Source organism: Chiloscyllium plagiosum, chromosome 12 (assembly GCF_004010195.1).
Source record: "Chiloscyllium plagiosum isolate BGI_BamShark_2017 chromosome 12, ASM401019v2, whole genome shotgun sequence".
NCBI classification, from domain to species: Eukaryota; Metazoa; Chordata; class Chondrichthyes; order Orectolobiformes; family Hemiscylliidae; genus Chiloscyllium; species Chiloscyllium plagiosum.
In genome coordinates, this window is record NC_057721.1 from 34,888,645 (window position 1) to 34,910,798 (window position 22,154).

A 22,154-nucleotide genomic window follows, 5' to 3' on the forward strand; every position below is an offset into this window, starting at 1 on the left:
TTAGTTACCTTCTCAAAGAATTCAATAAGGTTTGTGAGGCACGACCTGCCCTTCACAAAACCCTGCTGACTATCCTTGATCACATTATTCCTATCCAGATGTTCATAAATCCTATCCCTTACAATTCTCTCCATGATTTTGCCCACAACAGAAGTGAGACTCACCGGCCTATAGTTACTAGGGTTATCCCTACTCCCCTTCTTGAACAAGGGAACCACATTTGCTAGCCTCCAATCTTCTGGCACTACTACTGTAGACAACGAGGTCATAAAAATCAAGGCCAATGGCTCTGCAATCTCCTCCCTTGCTTCCCAGAGAATCCTAGGATAAATGCCATCACGCCCAGGGGACTTATCTATTTTCACCCTTTCCAGAATTTCCAACACCTCTTGTCTACATACCTCAAAGCCATCCATTCTATTTAATTGTGACTCAGTATTCACATTGACAACAATGTCCTGTTCCTGATTGAATACTGACGAAAAGTACTCATTCAGTGTCTCCCCAATCTCTTCAGCCTCCACACGCAACTTCCCACTACTATCCTTGACTGGACCTATTCCTACCCTAGTCATTCTTTTATTCCTGAGTCCTGTGTCCAGTGTCTCCTGAATAAAAGTGAAAAGTTGAGGCAACCATACAGGCTGCCTGGTCTTGTCAGGTGATTATATCTTTTTTATAGATTACTTACAGTGTGGAAACAGGCCCTTCGGCCCAACAAGTCCACACCGACCCGCCGAAGCGCAACCCACCCATACCCCTACATTTACCCCTTACCTAACACTACAGGCAATTTAGCATGGCCAATTCACCTACCTGCACATCTTTGGACTGTGGGAGGAAATCGGAGCACCCGGAGGAAACCCACGCAGACACGCGGAGAACGTGCAAACTCCACACAGTCAGTCGCCTGAGGCGGGAATTGAACTCGGGTCTCTGGCGCTGTGAGGCAGCAGTGCTAACCACTGTGCCACTGTACTGTCAGTTTAAGGCAGTAACATTGTTTTTAAAACCACTTTTAACCCATGGAAGTCTCATCTATTAAAATCAAATGATAAAAGCTGAATATTGAGAAACCATTTTCATGATAATTTTAACAATATGAAAGAAACAACTCCTATTTTAACTTTACTGTACTTTAACCTTATCAAGGTTTTTAAAATTATTTTATGGGATGTGGATATTGCTGGCAAGGCCAGTTTTTTTTGCATATTTATTTTAACTATTGTGTCTGAGTGCCCATGTATATATTCTTTCTACTTTTTTTGTCATTTTTTACACTTTACAATTGATTGTGTTCTGCCTTTTGAAGTTTTAAGATAGATCAGTCACAATCTGTTACCAAATATTCAGAAAAACAATACTCCAATTTCTGGACAGGTGTAATCCAATGAAGTGCAAATTACCATACTATTAGAAATTATAAGTATTGGAACTCTCATCATCAGACCTGGGGAACGTCACTAGAGTTTCCTGAGGGGGTGGGTCAGTGCAAATTTGATTAGCACCTGAAAACCAACACAGCGAACATGAATCACACAGTCTACCATAATTGCTCCTTCCAAATCAGACAAAATTATAGAATGCAGCCAGCACTTAACAGGCTACGAAAGAGGTGAAGTCCTCAGCTACTACAAGTGAATGTGAAGCTAGTGTATCTAAAAGCAGCCTACAGTACCTAAAGCCAGGCAAGAAAACAGGTAGGTGTATTCTGGTTGCAACAGGTTCTGTAGGTGGTTGGAGAAGAGTGTGTTCTGAGCAGAAAGAGTACTGAAGAACGATGCAACAAAACAAGGCTCTTGCTCAGTGGTAAAACATTACTGTGTGCCTTGATGCTGGAGGTTCACAGCAAGGAAGGTCATGAAGGGCTTCCAGGCAAACACTGAAGAAGCAGTGGCAGTCAATAATAAAATCAATAATATCCCATGAGAGATGAGGGTCAGGGTTTGCTTCTTTAAATGGCATATCCTTACAAATGAACATCGAGTCTCATGGACTGTTCCCGTCACCACCTTGCCTTCATTCACATGACAATAAGCTCTACTGGCCACATTTCATACCTCATATTCAGAGCTTCAGCTCCTCCTCTCACACAGCACTGCTGCAAGCATCGTGCCCCCATTTCTCAGTTTCCACACGCAACCAGCTATGCTAGCCACATCAGTCAAGCGCATTGCACCACATTCTCATTTCCCTCTCCGTTATTAGACAAGTCAACCCACAAGCATGAGCAGCAGGTGTAAACCAGCAGGGCCAGGCACAGCTGTCTGCCCTTATGTGAAGGCAGAGACAATACTCACCATTATCACAGCAGCCATGGCTAAAGCTGGGACCAGCTGTAGGACTAAAGCCAGGATGACAGTATACTAATTAGAATCATAGAATGCCTATTGTGCAGATGGAGGCCATAAAGTCCTCTGAGTCTGCACCAACCCTCTGAAGAACATCCCACTTCGACTCAGCACTCCTTATTGCCATATTGTCACTGTGCACCCCTTGGCACATGGGAAAATTTAGTGTGGCCAATCCAACTAACCTATACACCTTTGGACTGTGGGAAGAAATGGGAACACCCAGAGGCAGCCCACACAGATCCACGGGGAAAACGTGCCATTGTACACAGACAGTCGTCCAAGGCTGGAATCGAATCCAGGTCCCTGGCACTGTGAGGCAGCAGTGCTAACCACTGAGCCACCATGATGCCCATTGTCATCTTTCTCACAACCCACTCCCCCCTCATCCCACAATATCTTTTCATTTAGAAGATGCAGATGGTCTATTCATGCACCACTTGCTTTCCTGCCTCTCTCCTCAATGCAACTCTATCATTAAAACTTTCTCTTTTCACGAACTGTAACTTGCCTAGCCAGTAATGCAGTACATTGAAAAAGGTGGAGAAATGGATAAGGAACAAGTACTGTTCTGACACTTTTAATCACCAGCTCAACAGTACATGTATTTAGAGGGTACCAATGTGGCAGGATCTGTACATGATGAGCCAGTGGGCATGATTGGCCTGCAGCTAGCACAGAGAGAAAGGATGGCACTGGTGTCAACTTCCTGAAGAGCAATTTACATATGAGTTCTGATTCAGAAGAACAATTTACGTATGAGCTGTAATTCAGAAGACCTAAATGAGAACTTAGATGCATTGTCTACAGAAAAGGACAGATGAATATGAACACAGAAATGCTTGCTGCATCTGAAGGCCGACTGGAAAGCTTGTAATTGATGCCCAGGAACATGGAGATGCTCAGCACAACACTTACCTTTGAGCAGAGTTTGGAGCTAATTTTTTCCAGCATGAAAATATTAGACAATTCCAATTCTGCTTTTGAGGACCCAGCTATGACACAGTGTTTGATGCCAACGTTTCAGTAATTATCTAAGTACAAGCAGAAAACATTAGAGGTTTGCAGTGGAAACCCAAACTGAAGTCATGAATGGTCAGCTTGTTGCTACACAAGTTCAGACTGCAACTATTCCAGCGATGAATGCGAGTGTACTCAGGGATTTGCAGGGTGTCACTGCAGTCCAGCAATCCTTTGTTCACCACAATGCAGGAATTGCTGAGAATTTACCCCAGGGAATTTGGAATTGTTCCTTGGAGTATGATTCAATTGTCCTCTTTGAGGGTGTCAGCTTTGTTCTGCTTCTGCTGGGACACTGCGACATTCTTGCTGTTGCCTTTCATGGAGTCCGTCCAGACCACTGTTGCCCAAGCCAGTAAGGTGTAGTCTGAGACTGAGCCTCTTAGGTACAGAGCTGCTTGAGGTTAGACTGCAAGACTCCCACGCAATGCCAATAGCCTTTCATCAGCCAAAACGCACAAAAACAGGCAGAAGAACATAGAATATCACAGCACAGTACGGACACTTTGGCCCTCAATGTTGCGCCAACCTGTGGAACCAATCTGAAGCCCATCTAACCTACACTATTCTATTCTTGTCCATATGCCTATCCAATGACCATTTAAATGCCCTTAAAGGTAGAGAATCTACTACTGTGCCCAGCAATGCGTTTCACGCCCCTACTACTCTGAGTAAAGAAACTAACTCAGACATCAGACCTTTATCTATCACCCCTACATTTAAAGCTATGTCTCCTTGTGCTAGACATCACCATCCAAGGAAAAAGGCTCTCCCTGTCCACCCTATCTAACCCTCTGACTATCTTATATGTCTCAATTATGTCACCTCTCAACCTTCTTCTCTCTAATGAAAACAGCCTCAAGTCCCTCAGTCATTCCTCATAAGACCTTCACTCCATAGCAGGCATCATCCTAGTAAATCTCCCCTGAACTCTTTCCAAAGCTTTCACATCTTTCCTATAATAGTGACCAGAACTGTATGTAATACTCCAAGTGTGGCCGCACCAGAGTTTTGTACAGTTGCAGCATGCCCTTCTGCCTCCAAAACTCAATCCCTCTACCAATAACAGCTAACACACCATATGTGTTCTTAACAACTCTATCAACCTGGGTGGCAACTTTCAAAGGATCTATGTACCTGGACACCGAGATCTCTCTGTTCATCTACACTACCAAGAATCTTACCATTAGCCCAGTACTCTGCATTCCTGTTACTCCTTCCAAAGTGAATCACCTCACATTTTTCTACATTAAACTCCATTTGCCACCTCTCAGTCCAGCTCTGCAGCTTATCTATGTCTCTCTGTAACCTAAAACATCCTTCATCACTATTCACAACTCTACAGACCTTAGTGTCATCCACAAATTTACTAAACCATCCTTCTATGCCCTCAACCAGGTCATTTAAAAATGACAGAAAACAGTGGACCCAAAACAGATCCTTGCATCACCCCACGAGTAAGTGAACTCCAGGATGAATATTTCCCATCAACTGCCATCCTCTGTCTTCTTTCAGCTAGCCAATTTCAGATCCAAAATGCTAAATCACCCTCAATCCCATGCCTCCGATTTTTGTGCAATAGCCTACCATGGGGAATCTTATCAAATGCCTTACTGAAATCTATATACCCCACATCAACTATTTTACCCTCATCTACCTGTTTAGCCACCTTCTCAAAGAACTCAATAAGGTTTGTGAGGCACGACCTACCCTTCACAAAACCGTGTTGACTACTCCTAATCAACTTATTCCTTTCTAGACGATTATAAATCCTATCTCTTATAACCTTTTCCAACCCTTTACTCACAACCAAAGTAAGGCTCACAAGTCTATAATTTCAAGGGTTGTCTCTACTCCCCTTCTTGAACAAGGGAACAACATTTGCTATCCTCCAATCTTCTGGCACTATTCCTGTGGACAATGATGACATAAAGATCAAAGCCAAAGGCATGGCAATCTCCTCCCTGGCTTCTCGAGAATCCTAGGATTAATCCCATCTGCCCCATGGGACTTATCTATTTTTACACTTTCCAGAATTGCTAACACCTCTTCCTTATGCACCTCAATCTCACCTTGTCTAGTAGCCTGTATCTCAGTATTCTCCTCGACCACATTGTCTTTTTCTAGTATGAATACTGACAAAAAGTATTCATTTAGCACTTCCCCTAGCTCCTCTGACTCCATGCACAACTTCCCACTACAAGGCTTGACTGGCCCTAATCTTACTCTAGTCATTCTTTTATTCCTAATATAGCCAGATCTTTCCTGGCTAACTTGTAATTCTCAAGCGCCCTAACTGAGCCATCACATCTCATCCTTCCATAAGCCGCCTTCTTCCTCTTGACAAGAGATTCAACTTCCTCAGTAAACCATGGCTCCTGCGGTCAACAACTTGGTCCCTGCCTGACCGGTACATAATTATCAAGGACTCGCAGTAGCTGGTCCTTGAATAAGCTTCACATTTCAACTGTGCCCATCCCTGCAGTTTCCTTCCCCATCCTATGCATCCTAAAAGAACGACTAGTAAAGAAAGACTAAGTAAATGTATACAAAGAGAATTTGATGATTTTTGACTGGTTTGATTTAAAATAATGCTTTAAAATGTCTATTTTGTGTTGGCTTTTCTTTTTGCCCTGTGACCAAGGAGATTGTGCAATAGCTTGTAACTGAGACCAGATAAGCTGTTGGCCAATGTGAAAAGGGAAGTGCAGTCATAGTAACGGGTCTATCTATCAGATTAGCAGATTACTAATAGGAGATATTGTGCTTTATTTTCGTTTTCCCCTCCTCATGTTCCTTTTCCTCAACTGTTTCCCATAAACCTGGTGGCAAAGGTATTATCCTCATGGTGGTGCAAATATTTAAAATACAGTGTACCATGAAATCATGTCACACAGTCTGTTAAGTATTGTGATAAAGTCAGTGTAACTTTCAGAGACATGCTCATGGTAACAGCATTACAACGTAGTATGTGATCTGAGGGGATCACCTGAACCATGTTACTCTACTAGAGGTTGTTCCTCTGTTGTAAACTCATAGAGTGATATTAGCCAAAACATTTATGTGCCTGTGATTGTAATTTTTATATGTAAGGTAATTGTAAAAGTGTTGCTTTCTTCAATACCATGATATCTATGCTCAGTTTGTTATGTTATGAGGAATAACATAAGTAGATTTAGATTACATTACATTACAGTGTGGAAACAGGCCCTTCAGCCCAACAAGTCCACACCGACCTGCCAAAGCGCAACCCGCCCATACCCCTATCCCTGCATTTACATTTACCCCTTACCTAACACTACAGGCAACTTAGTATGGCCAATTCACCTAACCTGCACATCTTTGGACTGTGGGAGGAAACCGGAGCACCCGGAGGAAACGCACGCAGACACGGGGAGAACGTGCAAACTTCACACAGTCAGTCACCTGAGGTGGGAATTGAACCTGGGTCTCTGGCGCTGTGAGGCAGCAGTGCAAACCACTGTGCCACCGTGCTGCCCACATACAGTATTTCCAGATCTGCTGCATTAATCTGTTGGAGGCAAAGTCACAACAGTAAGTGGTACAGGGTTCTTCAAGACAATTAGGAATTCAATGTTCTACTCAATGTCATTTTGCCTGACAGCATGGTTTCTGTTTTACGTGTGTTTTCCATGTGTGCATAGATAGCCCTCATCACTCAACAGCCACCCTTTGGTTTCTTTCAGTCACTGAAATGTTGATGGGACAATGTCCTAATAGGACTGTATCATAATGGAACAGACAGTGCAAAAAAACATAGATGGTTAACAATCAAAATTTGTGGTCCCAATTTTCTTCCTGAGTCATATGTTGTGTTCTTTCATTTCCTTTTCAGTCCAAGTTCATCCTGAACCCCTGAAGTAGACTACAGCCATAATCCAGATTCTGTACAACACTCAGCCATTCCAGACTCAAGACGCAGCTTCACCTTTTACATCTCCATCTATAACAGCTGTCCCCACATTAGCCTCAAGCCTTAAACCAGTCTCCTATAAACTTCAAATATAGACCGCGTCCAGTCACATTCACATCTGCTTTTCCTCAATCCCAACTGGATCTATAGTCCAGCCTCAGTCCATCCCTCTAAATAACGGCAGAGCAGACACACAAGCAATTTAGCTGTGGCTTTAAACACTTTAGGTTTTTAGATCTGTTAGTGTTTTAAATGGTATTGCAAATTATCCAAAAGAAAAAGATTACATTAGTATAATAAAGATTGAGAATATGGTCATAAATCAAAATTACAGATAAATATGTAAGTCTATTAAGAATTGAAATAAATCTATTGGTGTTCAGAAAAATACTTGTTCCTAAGCAGATTGTCAGGAAATAATATCCTGCCTCATTTGTCGCTTTCAATAAACTAATGTAACATAGTTTTGCAAAATTCAGATGTGTAACAGACTGCAACATTAAACTAGTGTTAGATGTGACAAAACATGCAATTCACATTCTTAAGGATATACTCTTCCAACATTAGATCCAAAGCAGATTGCTAGTGCTCAAAGGGTAGGGGTTTGAAAAGGAAAATACTTCTTTTTTTAGTACTTTCACGATCATCAAACACATCAAAAGTATTTTACAGCCAATGAAACCCATTTCTGAAGAGTATTCACTATTGTAGTGTATGAAATTGAGTAGCTAACTTGTGTTCTGTAAACTCCCACCAATAGTCTCCTAATGACTAGATATTTTATTTGTTGTGATGTTGATTGAGGGGTCAATATCAGTAAGGAGAGCGGGAAAACTCCCCTGGCATTCTTCGAAGCAGTACCAGGGGATCTTTGGCTTTTACCTCAGCAGGCAAATGGAACGTCCGTTAGATATCTCGTCCATTTAACAGTCTAGTGGTCCCTCAGTACTATTTGCAATATGGCGCTCAGTCCCTAGAGTGGGACTGAAACAAGACAGCTTACAATTCAGAGATGAGTGAACTGCCAACAGAACCATGGCTAACATGCATCTTTGCATCTGTGCTATGCAAAATGGACTGATATTGAAACTCTTTAGAGTACATCAGAAAATGTGTAATCACAAGACAACTGACTAAAATTAGCTGTTGAAATAATATTTACAACATTTATGTGAAGCCTACAATTACTTTGTTCCCTTAATCCTATCAAATTGGAAAGCACATATTCAATATAAATCATCTTGGAAATGCACCAAAATTAATGAGGAAAAGTAACCTGATTAACCTGAGAAAACTCTTCTAAAGACATGTTTGTTCTTCCTGCAATGTACAATTCAGGCTGACAAATGATGGTCTGAAATGATGTATTCTGATGGTGAATATATAAGAATGATCATGAAATGTGACATCTGATAACATCAGCTGCACATAAATTGCAAGCATTTTGTTGGTACAGAACCCCCTCTGAGTACATTACACTGAACAATCTGCAAGAAAACTAAAACCACAACCCTTCACATGTGATCCAGTGTTAACACTTTGCAATTTTTTGCACCAGCAGCATCTTGGACCACATTTTCTTTCTTTTGTTTAAAAATAATTTGAGGTGATTTCCCTTTTTTTTGCTCTTTCCCCTTACTCGAATTCTTCTTGATTTCCTATCATGGTGAGATAATTGGACTAATTTTGTATTCAATATAATCTTCACATTAAGAACCTTCAGAATAGTCAATTAAATGTTGAAAATACAATCAAATATTGCAATAAAAAGAACTTTGCTATATGTAACCTTAATTCCCTCTGTGTCCACCGACTTACGACAAAGGGGTTCCCAATTTACAAAACTCCAACTTGTGAACACTTACAAATGCAATCCCAGACAGAAGTACAATTTGAAAGATTCAACATACAAACATTTCCTGTACTCATAAACAGCTGCTTTATATTGTCCTACATTGTACTCCAACTTAAGTACAAATTGACTCACAAAAAGACTCAGCAATGGAACGTGTTCACAATCCAGGGACTGGTTTACTCTGGCTGCTTCCATGCACCTGCGCCTACCACATCTCAACTATTTTACAATCTTGTCAACCATCTCTCTAGTCATCTCCTTCACAAATTCAGATCTGAAAACTTCCACTAATTTTGCTTCATTTTCATCCTTGACACCTCCCTATTCTGCAGCCTTCTTACTCGTCTTTCACTAACTCTTCCAAGTTGAATAGATCTGCAGTCTGTACTTTGCATATGTCTCAGCATTCTCCAAGTAGCCCTTAAAATCATCCATCACTGAAGCCTCACAAGCATCAGCCACAATTGCCTTATCCTTAAACTGCCCTTCCCCCACAGCTCATTAAACTTCTTTCATCCTGCATATCTTGATCTCATCTACCATTGCCCCCTTAGATTCTGTCAATGATCTTTGTACTTGACTGCATTTTCTCCTAGAATGTCCACTCACTTAAAACAGGTTTTCCTCACATCTCCACTCTATTAATGTACATTCCCCAGTTAGCATAAAACGCTTTACTGAAATAAGTTAGTCGTTTTTCCTTATGTATTCATGGGATGTGGGTATGACTGGTGCTTCTTGTTAATCCTTAGTAGCCCTGGAGAAAGTAGTAGCAAGCTTCCTTCTGGAATGACGGCAGTCCTTGGAGTGCAGGTACTCCCACAGTGCTATCAAACAGAAAGATCCAGGATTCCATCCCAGCCACAACGAAGGAAAAGGGACACACTTCCAATGCAGGATGACACATGGCTTCATTGGGAACTTGCAAGGAAGTGGCCGTGCTTCCATGCACCTGCTGTCCATATCTTTCTAGGCAGTGGAAGTTGCAGACTTGGAACTGTCAAAAGACCATTGTTGAGTTACTACAATGCATCTTGTAGATGGTACACATTGCTGCCATTGTGCGTCAGTGGTGAAAGGAGAAAAAGTTGAAAGTGGTGAGTAGAGTTAAGATCAAGTGTCTTGGATGGTGTCAAGTTTACTGAGTATTGATAAGACACCACTTCTCCATCTAGGAAAGTGGAGATATTCCATCACACTCCTGATTTGTGTCTTGTACATGGTGGACAGGCATTGGGGAGATAGGAGGTGAGTTACCCACCACAGAATTCCTAGTTTCTGACCAGTCCTTGTAGCCACAGTATTTATATGACTGGTTCAATTCAGTTTCTAGACAATGGCAATTGTTGATGTTGATAATGAGGTATTCAGTAATGGTAATGCCATTGAAGGTCAAGAGACAACTGTTAGATTCTCTCTTGTGATGGTCATTTTCTGGCAGTTGTGTTACTTACCACTTATCAGACTAAAGTTGGATGTTGCTCAAGTCTTGCTGCAGATGGACATGGGCTGCTTCAGTGTCTGAGGCGTTATGAATGGCACTGAAAATTGCACAATCATCATCCAATTCTGACCTTTTGATGGAGGGAAGATCATATGAAATAGCAGAAGATAATTGGACTAAGAAAACCAACTTGAGGAACTCGTACAGGATAAGGGGGAGCAGAATAAAACAGATGGGGAGAAATTACATCGTTCAAAGGTTCTTGAATCTATGGAATTCACTACTCCCACAGTGCGATGGATGTTGAGACATGGAGTAAATTTAAGGAAGAGATAGATAGATTTTGATAATTTGTTGAAAGGTTATGGAGAGCTAGCAGAAAAGTGGAGTTCAGGCCAAGATGAAATCAACGTTTATTGTATTGAATGGTGGAGCAAGCTTAAGGGGCTGAATTGCTTACTCCAGCTCCTAGTTCTTATGCTATATCGTGCAGCTGGAATTGTTGACTTCCAACAATCATAACCATCATCCTTTATGCTAGGTATGATTTCAATGAGTAGAGAGTTTTCTCTGATTCCCAATTACTCCAATTTTGTTTGGGCCTTTTTATACTATTCACAGCCTAAATGTCATGACCAGTCACTCTCACCTCATCTTTGGAATTCAGCTATTTTATCTATGTTTGGAAGAAGTTTGCAGTGAGATTAGATACTGAGTGGCCTTGGGAGAATCTAACCTGAGAGTCAGTGAGCGTTTGCAAAATACGTTTGCATGCGCAGCTTGATAGCATGTCAACAATCCCTTCCATCTTTTTGCTGATGATCGAGAATACACAAAGGTGGTAATTAGCTTTTTTTGGGCATAACACAAATCAGCAATTTTTCACATTCTACATGACAATACTGAAGCCCTACTGGGACAGCTTGGCTAGTGCATGGCTAGTACTGGAACTCCAACATGTTGTCAGGACCCATACTCATTAGAGTAGCCATTCAGCAATTTCTTGCGATCATGTGGAGTTGAACAAATTGGCTGAAGATTTGCATCTGATTGGCTAGGGATCTCAGAAAGAGGGCAAGATGGATCATCGACTTGTCAGTTCCAGATGAAGGTACATGTAAATTTTCTTGGGAAGGTCAAGTGAAAACAATTGCTATAATTTCAGTTCTGTTTGCCACATGGACTAGAAATTTGTACATTTCAAGTGCAGTCACAAACTGGGCGAGTAGTGGTTACTGTCTCAGCCTAAACCACAATGCTGCCTGCATTTGCACAGTATTCTGCAGGTTCCTTCAATCTTGTCAACACATTTCAGTTTGAAATAATTATCTTAGGGTAACTCAAAGCACATAATGCCTCAGTAGACAAAACAGTAGATGGACTACAGCCTAGAAAATATTGACAGTTACTGTACATATGTGTTCTGAACATACTTGACGACACAGGCTCTCAGTGAGTCGATGTCTCTGTATCCCAATTACACAGTTACTGAAATGCCAGAATTGTTTTCACAATTGAGTTATACTATCTATTTGCAATATTTGAATACTGCTGCAAATACAGACACTTGATTTTTGCTTGGGCCAACAGTAACATCATATAGGACACTGGCCTGCTATGTTCAATGCACTAGAAACTGAAATTCTCTTTAGATCACATTAACTTATTTATTTTTTAATTAATGAGCAGGGCAAAACCATAACCTTCAGGAAGACATTTTTGCACACCAGTGAATAGAACAACATAGACCACTACCAAACATGCAGCACAAGCCTAAACAACTTGACATGGACCAGATGTAAATGATTCCCTGACTATACAGTCCTTTACATTGTGCAGTTTTTTTTAAAATTGAAGATAACTTCAACACAATTAAAGTATGACATTCGTACTAGCCTTGGTGTATCTTAGTCTCAATAATTGACTAATTGCTTGAAACATGATAATAATAAGCTGGCAATTTGGATGTATTTACATACAAAAACAAAATACAGTGATATAATAGATAATAGTGTTGTTGATGATTTATAGTGATTTTCAGTTACTTCTGGCAGAGTACAATTCCAGTGATTACTATGTAAAATAAATCAGAATTTTTAGGAATAAAACAGCAGTTCCATCACACCAGTAGTGAATGATTGATGATTCGATTTGAAGCCTCAAGATCACATTAATTGCGGGATATTAAAGAACGTTAGGAACAGGAAATTTGAAGCAAGCAGGCCACTGAGAAAGTGAATGAGAAAGTAAAGGACATGGTGTTATTTTCAATTAGTTGTTACATTTTGATTTGAGACCAAGGAATAATAATAATCGTTCTTTTGATTTTATGAATGGTAGCAGTCATGATTTGGAGATGCCGTTGTTAGACTGGGGTGTACAAAGTTAAAAATCACACAACACCAGGTTATAGTCCAACAGGTTTAATTGGAAGCACACTAGCTTTCGGAGCATTGCTCCTTCATTAGGTGAAGGAGCGACCCTCCGAAAGCTACTGTGCTTCCAATTAAACCTGTTGGACTATAACCTGATGTTGTGTGATTTTAAACAATGATAGCATTAGCAACAATTTAAAAGTAGCTCATTCATATCTGAAATGCTTTGAGACATCCTGAGGGCATGAAGGATGTTCTATAAGTGCGATATCTTTCTTTTCTTCCATCTGGAGCTCCTTACATATTTGTCTGTTTGTTTGGCATTACTGTATTGCTTTGTAAATTTTGCTGACAGTGCAAGAGCAGAATATTGTTTCTGTCACATATTTGTCATCTGGGACTCAATACATTTCCACCATGATTGTATATTTAATGCATCCAACTGTCGCATATACAATAATTCCATCTCAGACCTGCACTTTCCTGTGATACTGCTGCCTCCCTGAAAATCTTTGACTTGCATGTTTCCATTTGGGAAAGGGTGGCAAGGAAACAAAATATTTTCAACACTGGAATGAAACATGATGTTGTGCTTGATTTCAAATGTGAACAAATCAATTCATGAACAGAACTGTACCTTATCTCTGTATGTAAATAAATCCAAATTGCCTGATATATATTTCCATATTGAAAAGTTCATGTTCATGTTACTAGAAGTGGTTCATCCTGATGCAATGCCACACGTTGGTGTGGTGAAGAATGAAGCAGATTGAAAGAGTTCTCATGTCTACCATTTTAATGGAAAATCCTCTGCTAAAACTAGATATGTGAATTTTAAATCGAATTACTCTTTCCCAATTTATAAATGGAAACAGTTTTCTATGAAACGGACATTACGTGGATTTTTATTAAGATTCTGGATTCTGGAATCTTAAAAAAAAAGCAATGACAACTGCAAGTATCTGTGGACAATGTATAGGTAGCTTTTAAATGAAGTGTGAGTACATGTTATACCTGCTGACTGTTATTTAGTTTTATAATATAGTCTAGAACCTGGATTCAACATTTACGGAACTTCACTTTTCGTGGCACACATGCAGAGAATGGCAGGACAGGCTCAAAGGACTGAAGGACCTATTCCTGCTCATATTTCTAATGTTTATACATTTTCAGAAGGGCAATATCTGTAGATAAAACTTGCAAGATTTGCAAGAATTGTAGTTTGAGGAAGGATCAATAAAGACGACTGATTTATTACTAATTTTAAAAAACTGTAATTTCTTGGTTCCAACTGTGGCATCAGAAACAGAGAAAGATTGAGGCAGGTAGAAACTAAACCCAAAAATCTAGGTATATCTGAAGACATCAACATGCCAATGTGTCTGGAACATTTCTAAAACACAAGAAAAATTAAAGAAAAAGATTTTAAATGTTAAATTGTGATAATACAAATAATATTATTCTACATCTTAGATTGTTAACCTCAAATGTTTCATTATGTCCAACTCTAACATAATGTTGCTGCTGAAAAAAAATGCGGCTTATGATTATGCAGAAGCTGTCTTCTGTCCTGTAACTTGATTCATAATTGCCCAGTTCACCCACAAAGCTGGCATTTCCTGCCAATAACTAATTATGTTTGGAGATGCAGATGTTTAACATGTACCTACAACCTTTTGTGCAGATCTTGAAGCTGACAAATAGGAACAGGAGTTAGCTATTCAGCCCTTTGAACCCACTCAGCCAACTATTGTGATCATGTCTAACCTTTTATTTGAATGTTCTTCAACATCACTGCTCCTTTAACAGAATCTTCTAAACCTGCAGTGTTTACCACCTAGAAGGACAAGGGCAATAGAGTCATGGAAAAGGCATCAGCTGCAAGTTCTTCTCTAAATCACAGACCACCCTGATTTGATATTATGTTGCCATTCCTTCATTGCCTCTGGGTCAAAATCATGGTACATTCTTCTTAACAGGATTGTGGGTGTCTCTACACCTCAAGGATTGCAATGGTACAAGAAGGTAACAATTTCTCCAAGGATAGACAATAAATTCTGGCGTTATCAGCGATGTGTGCACACTGTGCATTAATGTTTTTCAGAATCCTGCATTAACCCTATATCCTTTGATGTTTTCAATTTGTAGAAATCTATCAATCTTGATCTTGAACATACTCAATGAGTCTCAATAGTCTTCTGAGGTTAAAAAATTCCAAAGATTCACCACCTCTGTGTGAAGAAATTCCACATTTACACAGTCCTAAATAGCTTGCCACCTTATTCTGGGACTGCAACCCCGGATTCTCAACAACCCCAGTCCAGGAAACAACTTTACTGCATGTACCTTATAGATACCTATGACAAATTTTGAAAGTTTGATTAAGATTATCTCACATTTTTCAAAACTCAAATTAATATAGGGCCAGTCTAGTTAATCTTTCCACACAGGATAATCCCTCCAACCCAGGAGTTGGGTTAGTGTACCTTCTTTGTACTCCCCCCTATGGAAAACATATCTTTCCTTCAGTAAGGAGACTATATAATTGCAGCACTTTGCCCTGGATGCTGCCTGACCTGCTGTGCTGTTCCAGCAATAAAGTTTCAACTATATAATTGCAGCACTTTGCAGAACTGATTCTGGTAGAACCTTATTGAAAGTCTTCCGAAAATCAAAGGCATCATAGAGTGGCAGGGCAGGCTCAGAATTGTTTACTCCTGCTCCTTTTTCTCACATTCTTTTGTTTTTGAAGGCCTATATATGTTGGTATCAACCAATACAAATTTGTAGGATGGTGCAGGTTGCGTAAGAATCAATAAGGTCAGTATTCATTGCTAACTTCCAAAAACTACAATTTTCCAGATCTGTTTGTAGCATTTGTACCAGGAAACCGGGAGGCAGGCAGAAACTGAGCCCTGTATTACTGTCCTTTTTGTAATACTATGTAATTGCTTTACTCATTTATTCAAATCCTCTTGTAATAAATGGCAGCATATTATTTGCCTTCTTAGTTGCTTGCTGTATCTGCACATTTATTTTCAGTGACTCATGAAGAAGGACACTCATGTCTCTTGGTAAGTCAACACTTTCCAGTCTCTCACAATTTAAGAAATACTCTGAAGCTCTGTTTTTCCTAACAAAGTGGATGACCTCACATTTCAACATATTGGATTCCTTTTGCCAAATTTTTTGCCCACTTAATTACCCTCTCCAAATCCCATTGAAGTGTCCTTGGATTCTCCTTATAACTCAAGTTCTCAACTAGTTTTGTATCATCTAAAATGTTTGAAATATTACATTTAATACTCATATCCATATCGCTGATATAGATTGTGGATAGCTTGGGGCCCTTATAATTGTGGTACCTCACTAATCACATCATACCAATTTGTAAATGATCATTTATTCCTACTTTCTGTTTTCTATCCATTAAATCATTCTCATTCTATTCCATATATTCCCCAAATCCTTTATGCTATAAATTTATTTACTTATCTGGGAACTCACCGAAAACCTTTGAAAAAATATAAACACACCACACACACTGCTTCTCTCTTACATATTCTGTTGTTTAAACCATCAAAGAACAACAACATGTTCGTCAAACATGATTTCCCTTTTATAAATCCATGTTGACTCTGACCAATCCGTCCATTATTTTCAAAGTGTCAAGTTATCACATCACCCATTATAAATTCTGGCATTTTCCCTATGACTGATTTTAGGCTAAGAGGTCTGTAGCTCCTCATTTTGTCTCTCCCTCCTTTCTTAAATTATACTTGCCACTTCCCAATCTGCAGGGACCATTCCAGAACCTGTAACAATTTGAAAAATGACCACCATACATTCATAATCACTTGAAATTCTCCATTGATTCTCCATTTTCTATTTGGAAGGCTTTTCTTTTGAGGACAGACTCAAAGTAATCATCTTTTTTCTCAGTGGACACACATTTATTTTTGCAAATCTTTTCTTTTATGCATACCTATAAGAACTTTTACAGTCTGTTTTCATTATTCTCACTCATTTACTTTCAATTGTATTTTCTCTTTCTTAAATATTTTACTTGGTTCTCTGTTCCAGAAATTAATACCTTAAATGTCCCTTAAAAATATACCACATTTCCAGATCTGAGGCCATGCTTTCATCTAATGGAAATTCTATCATCAAGTACAAACATTTGCACTAAAACTATGAACATTGAGAGTCTATAGAAATTTAAGCACAAATATTATCAACTGATTTATAAGTAGCTACTCAAGCCTTCCGACTGTGTCACAATTGATGCTGGCCCAACGTTTCAGTGACCTACCAAATTATTTCCTTTGTTGATTCAGTGTCTAATTTTGCCTCGTTGCATTTCAATGAAGTTCATCTGGATTCTTTCCAATATTAAAAATCCTATAGAAATGCAATTTGTTACTATACTATGTAAATATATTTAAAAGATTCTCAGAAACTATTTTAAAAGTTAACACGTGTAGATCTGATTAGCAAGATCAGAACAATGGACAGTGAGATCAGGATCTGATTAGGTTGTAATCCAAGCAAAAGAATTTGTTTGTGGAGTTAGTTTTGTTTAGAACCATCCATAGCACATCACTACTGAGATGTTATTCTCTTGTGTTTCATTTTTTCCTAATTTCTGACAGCACAATATACACCATAATTGAAGGAGCTGGCATATTGAAGAGGAATGCAATCAAAATGCCTCCATGGAAAATTCAGTTGCATTGTACTGTGGTGTAATTTTTACCTAATCTAATGTTCAGTCTGTCACAGCACACCAATATATTAAATATAATTAGGTTAGCCTGAGGGAGCAAGGCAGAGAAGCATACTAGATATATAAACTTAATAAGAAAAATACAGGCCTTTTAAAAACAAGGCAGAATAAGAGAAATCAAAAAGGATAAAATAGAAGTTAAAGTTCTACATTTTAACTTTGGATTGCATTGACTGACCAGTTTTACTGTTTCTACACGTGTTTCCTGATATGGTACTCTCCATTTGGGTACACAGGCAAAAGTATCAAGAAAATATAGAGGAAGTATGACATTGCCTTTGGGTCACTGCATCCACCTGCTTCATTTGGTTACAAGTATGTGTTGACTACTCATTGCTGTGAACATCTTAAGTACCAAAGAATTTCCTTCAGCCTTCAATACATACAATTCAATTTTATCTGATGGCAAACAAATATTTTCTTTTGTGATTTTGTAGTCATTGCATTCATGAAATCAGTTTCAAGAAGATAAGGTGTTGTATTACTTTTGGAGCTCAGCAAAATTAATGCTCGAAAATAATGTTAAACGTAGGGAACTTATGCATCAGTTTCACCCAGAGTTAATGTTACATTTTTAAAGTCACACAAGATATGAGTCTATGATTCATTATCTTATTGCCATGTCCCAAGACATAAGATGTTGCTTGATAATCAAGCTAATTTTAATGTTATTAACTCATTTAAAATAAGATATGCAGACTGGAGAATACACAGTGCTTGCCACATAATGGCTTGGGACTAAAGGAATTGATGTAATTTCACAAGACAATCACTTCACTGACCTGAAGTGTTCATATTTACTCACTAACTAAAATAAATGTTTGTTTCCTTGCTATTACAGCCATGCAAAGAACTGAAGGTTAAACAAATGAAGCGGCCTTCTGGAAATTGTTCCGTGATTGTTCCTAAGTTTTGTATTGTCTAAGCCTAACAAACTGCTAAGACTTGACAGATATATGCATTATCCCAGATGTTGCTCAATGGTTTTACCAATAAGGATAGCAAAACTCTGGAAAAAGCAAGGAACCAGAGTGCCAAGTTCTCATTGATTGGGGTTTGCTTTTGGCATGAAAAGTCCAGAAATCTAAACATTATGAAAGAATGACAGGCCAAGAACTGAATGTAGAGTTATAGAGTCATAGAGATGTACAGCACGGAAACAGACCCTTCAGTCCAACCCGTCCATGCCGACCAGATATCCCAACCCAATTTAGTCCCACCCTCCAGCAGCTGGCCCATATCCTTCCAAACCCTTCCTATTCATATACCCATCCAAATGCCTTTTAAATGTTGTAATTGTACCAGCCTCCACCACCTCTTCTGGTAGCCCATTCCACACATGCACTGTGCTCTGCATGAAAAAGTTACCCTTAGATCTCTTTTATGTCTTTCCCCTTTCACCCTAAACCTATGTCCTCTAGTTCTGGACTTCCCCCACCCCAGGGAAAATACTTTGTCTATTTATCCTATCCGTGCCCGTCATGATTTTATAAACCTCTATAAGGTCACCCTTCAGCCTCTGATGCTCCAGGGAAAACAATCTTTCCCTATAATTCAAATCCTCCAACCCTGGCAACATCCTTGTAAATCTTTTCTGAACCCTTTCAAGTTTCACAACAACTTTCCGATAGGAAGGAGACCAGAACTGCATGCAATATTCCAACAGTGGCCTAGCCAATGTCCTGTACAGCCGCAACATGACCTCCCAACTCCTGTACTCAATACTCTGGCCAATAAAGGAAAGCATACCAAATGCCTTCTTCACTATCCCATCTACCTCTGACTCCACTTTCAAGGAGCTATGAACCTGTACTCCAAGGTCTCTTTGTTCAGGAACACTCTCTAGGACCTTACCATTAAGTATATACGTCCTGCTCAGGTTTGCTTTCCCAAAATGCAGCACCTCACATTTATCTAAATTAAACTCCATCTGCCACTCCTGAGCCCATTGGCCCATCTGGTCAAAGATCCCATTTAAATCCAATGTAACCTTCATAACTGTCCACCACACCTCCAATTTTGGTGTTGTCTGCAAACTTGCTAACTATACCTCTTATGCTCACATCCAAATCATTTATAGAAATGATGAAAAGCAGTGGACCCAGCACCGATCCTTGTGGCACTCCACTGGTCACAGGCCTCCAGTCTGAAATACAACCCTCCACCACCACCCTCTACCTGTGAGCCAATTCTGTATCCAAATGGCAGTCAGAATAAGGTCAGCCCAGAAAGATCACATCAACCTGCTTCCACAGGAGTCAAGCTGGTAAGTAACCTGGAATCCATAAGAACCCTTGGTGCTCAGTGGGCCAATTGTACCTGCACCACAAGAGAGGTATCTTAGCAGCTTTGTTACCAATGGCCAGCAGTAAACAGTTACAAAAGATATGTCTAAAGTGCTGCCAGCAATCATCTGCCCCTTCAAATGGGGTGTCCACTTGCTGACTACACAAGTTTGGGTTTGTGCCTGGCATAACCATCAATGTAGCATTCCAAAGAAGCTTTGAACACCTACTAAATTCCTTTTCCGGGGTTTTTTTTTCTCTGATTTATAATTAGAAGATGATTAATACAAATTATGAAGTTGTGCTAACTAATCTCTCTGTATAAAAAGATAAAATCATTTGACACCAAATTTAAGATACTCTTGACAATGACAGTTCAAGGAATCTGACCTGACGCCCAATGGTAGTAAGATTCACACTCATGTTACTGGCAACGCCGGTTTTCATTTATAATGTAACACAGTATCCCCAGTCATAGGTTTCGAAACACAGGTTTCGGGCCTCCAACAGCATTTGGATGGAGTGACACCAGGAAACATGACAATTAGGGAGTACTGCTGGCAGGTTGCTAGAATAATCAAGCTGGATCCTTATTTCTATTCCTTTGTCAAAAAAGACCCCGCCTTTTTAAAGCTGCCCTAACTTTCCAACATAATCCTTTTGCTCATGCTTTAAGAGTTAGTCATCTCCCGTTCAAAGAGACATTTCTCTTTCCAAAAACGAGTGAATTGTCTGGTACCAATTATAGGAACAGAACTATCCGCTTACGACATCAAAATGAATGTCTCGACAAAAATATCATTTTCAACATATAAAAAAAAACTGAACACAATACATTGAGTTGTGGGTCTTTACACGTTGGTGCTAATGTTGCATTGCTTGTACTCACTTCTGTGTTTTCTTGCAACAGTTCCCCATGTCACTTGTCAGACAGGTCTGCGGAATATCAAAGACTGCAGCTGTACACTGACCCTCACAAACTCATCCAGCAGCTGGAAACATAGCACTAACATTTGTTAGACGGAAGTCTTCGACGTATCCGGAGGGGAAAAAGATGCGTTATACATTTAAACAAAGATAAGAGCGTCATTTCCTCTCATCTGTCAGTTTGATGTCTGTTCCTCGGTGCACACAGAAAGCACTGTGAAAAACCTTTTTAAGAGAGACCGTGTTGAAGAACGATCAGCAAACAGTGAGAATAGGAACGTACATGTAGAATGGTGATGTTATGGTTCGGAAAGTAATCCTCAGGACTTTTAAGTTCTCTTTTCTCCTTACATGTACCGGGTCAACTAATGTGAGGTACTTGTATCACGAAAGTGCACAAACTAGAAAGAATAAATAATTTACCATCGAATGAAGTGTTTTTTTTAACCAATTCTGCTTTATTTAAATCTAACGAACTTAAACATCTTCGCTGATTTAAGGGATATTGCCAACACCACCCAACACTTCAAAATAATTATTGAGCAAAATGACCTCCTCATTCCTACACCACACAGTAAGAGTCTAACTTAATTCCTCAAATTTCTAATTATAATTTATTTCGGATTTCCTGCGTGAGTTTGCTGGATTTAATAACGCTTTTTAAAGGGAAAATAGATTAACATTTAGTCGTGAGCCATTGACTTGAAGTACCCATATTAGTCAAAAACATAAGCACAACATTTGGTTGTTAATTTACACTGCTTACAGGAGACTGCCCACATGTACCAGAGATTTTTCACCTCAAATGTGTAGTACAGAAACAAGCCATTCAGCCAAGCTGATCCGTGCTTTATATCCGTATATTGCACAAGGCTTCCTACACCCCCCCCCCCCCCCCCAACACCATCATTCCTACATCGACCTCTATCATTTCTCCGTCAAGCTTCCCCTTAAATTTATCAATAGAATCAGCTTTAACCAATCTATTACTACACAACACTGTCTGGGGGAAGAAAATCCTTCTGACTTATGTCTATTCTGTTAGTGATTATCTTATATTTATGTCCTGGGCTCACCCAAAAGTGGATTTTCTTTTTCACATCCACTCTATAATGTTGCACAATTTCAAAGACCTAACCAAGTAATCTCCTCAACTTCTCTACCATAGAGATCAGCC

General features: G+C 39.5%; 1 protein-coding gene across 1 annotated transcript in view; it reads right to left on the reverse strand.

Annotated features, from left to right (window-relative positions):
- si:ch211-214p13.7 overlaps window positions 1–21,102 on the reverse strand; it is a 53,126-nt gene extending 32,024 nt beyond the window's left edge. The window contains exon 1 of the mRNA XM_043700781.1: window positions 20,940–21,102. Coding sequence (XP_043556716.1) covers window positions 20,940–20,968 — 29 coding nt within the window. The 5' untranslated portion in view covers window positions 20,969–21,102. The remainder of the gene's footprint in view (window positions 1–20,939) is intronic.
- Window positions 21,103–22,154: the final 1,052 nt, after the last annotated feature.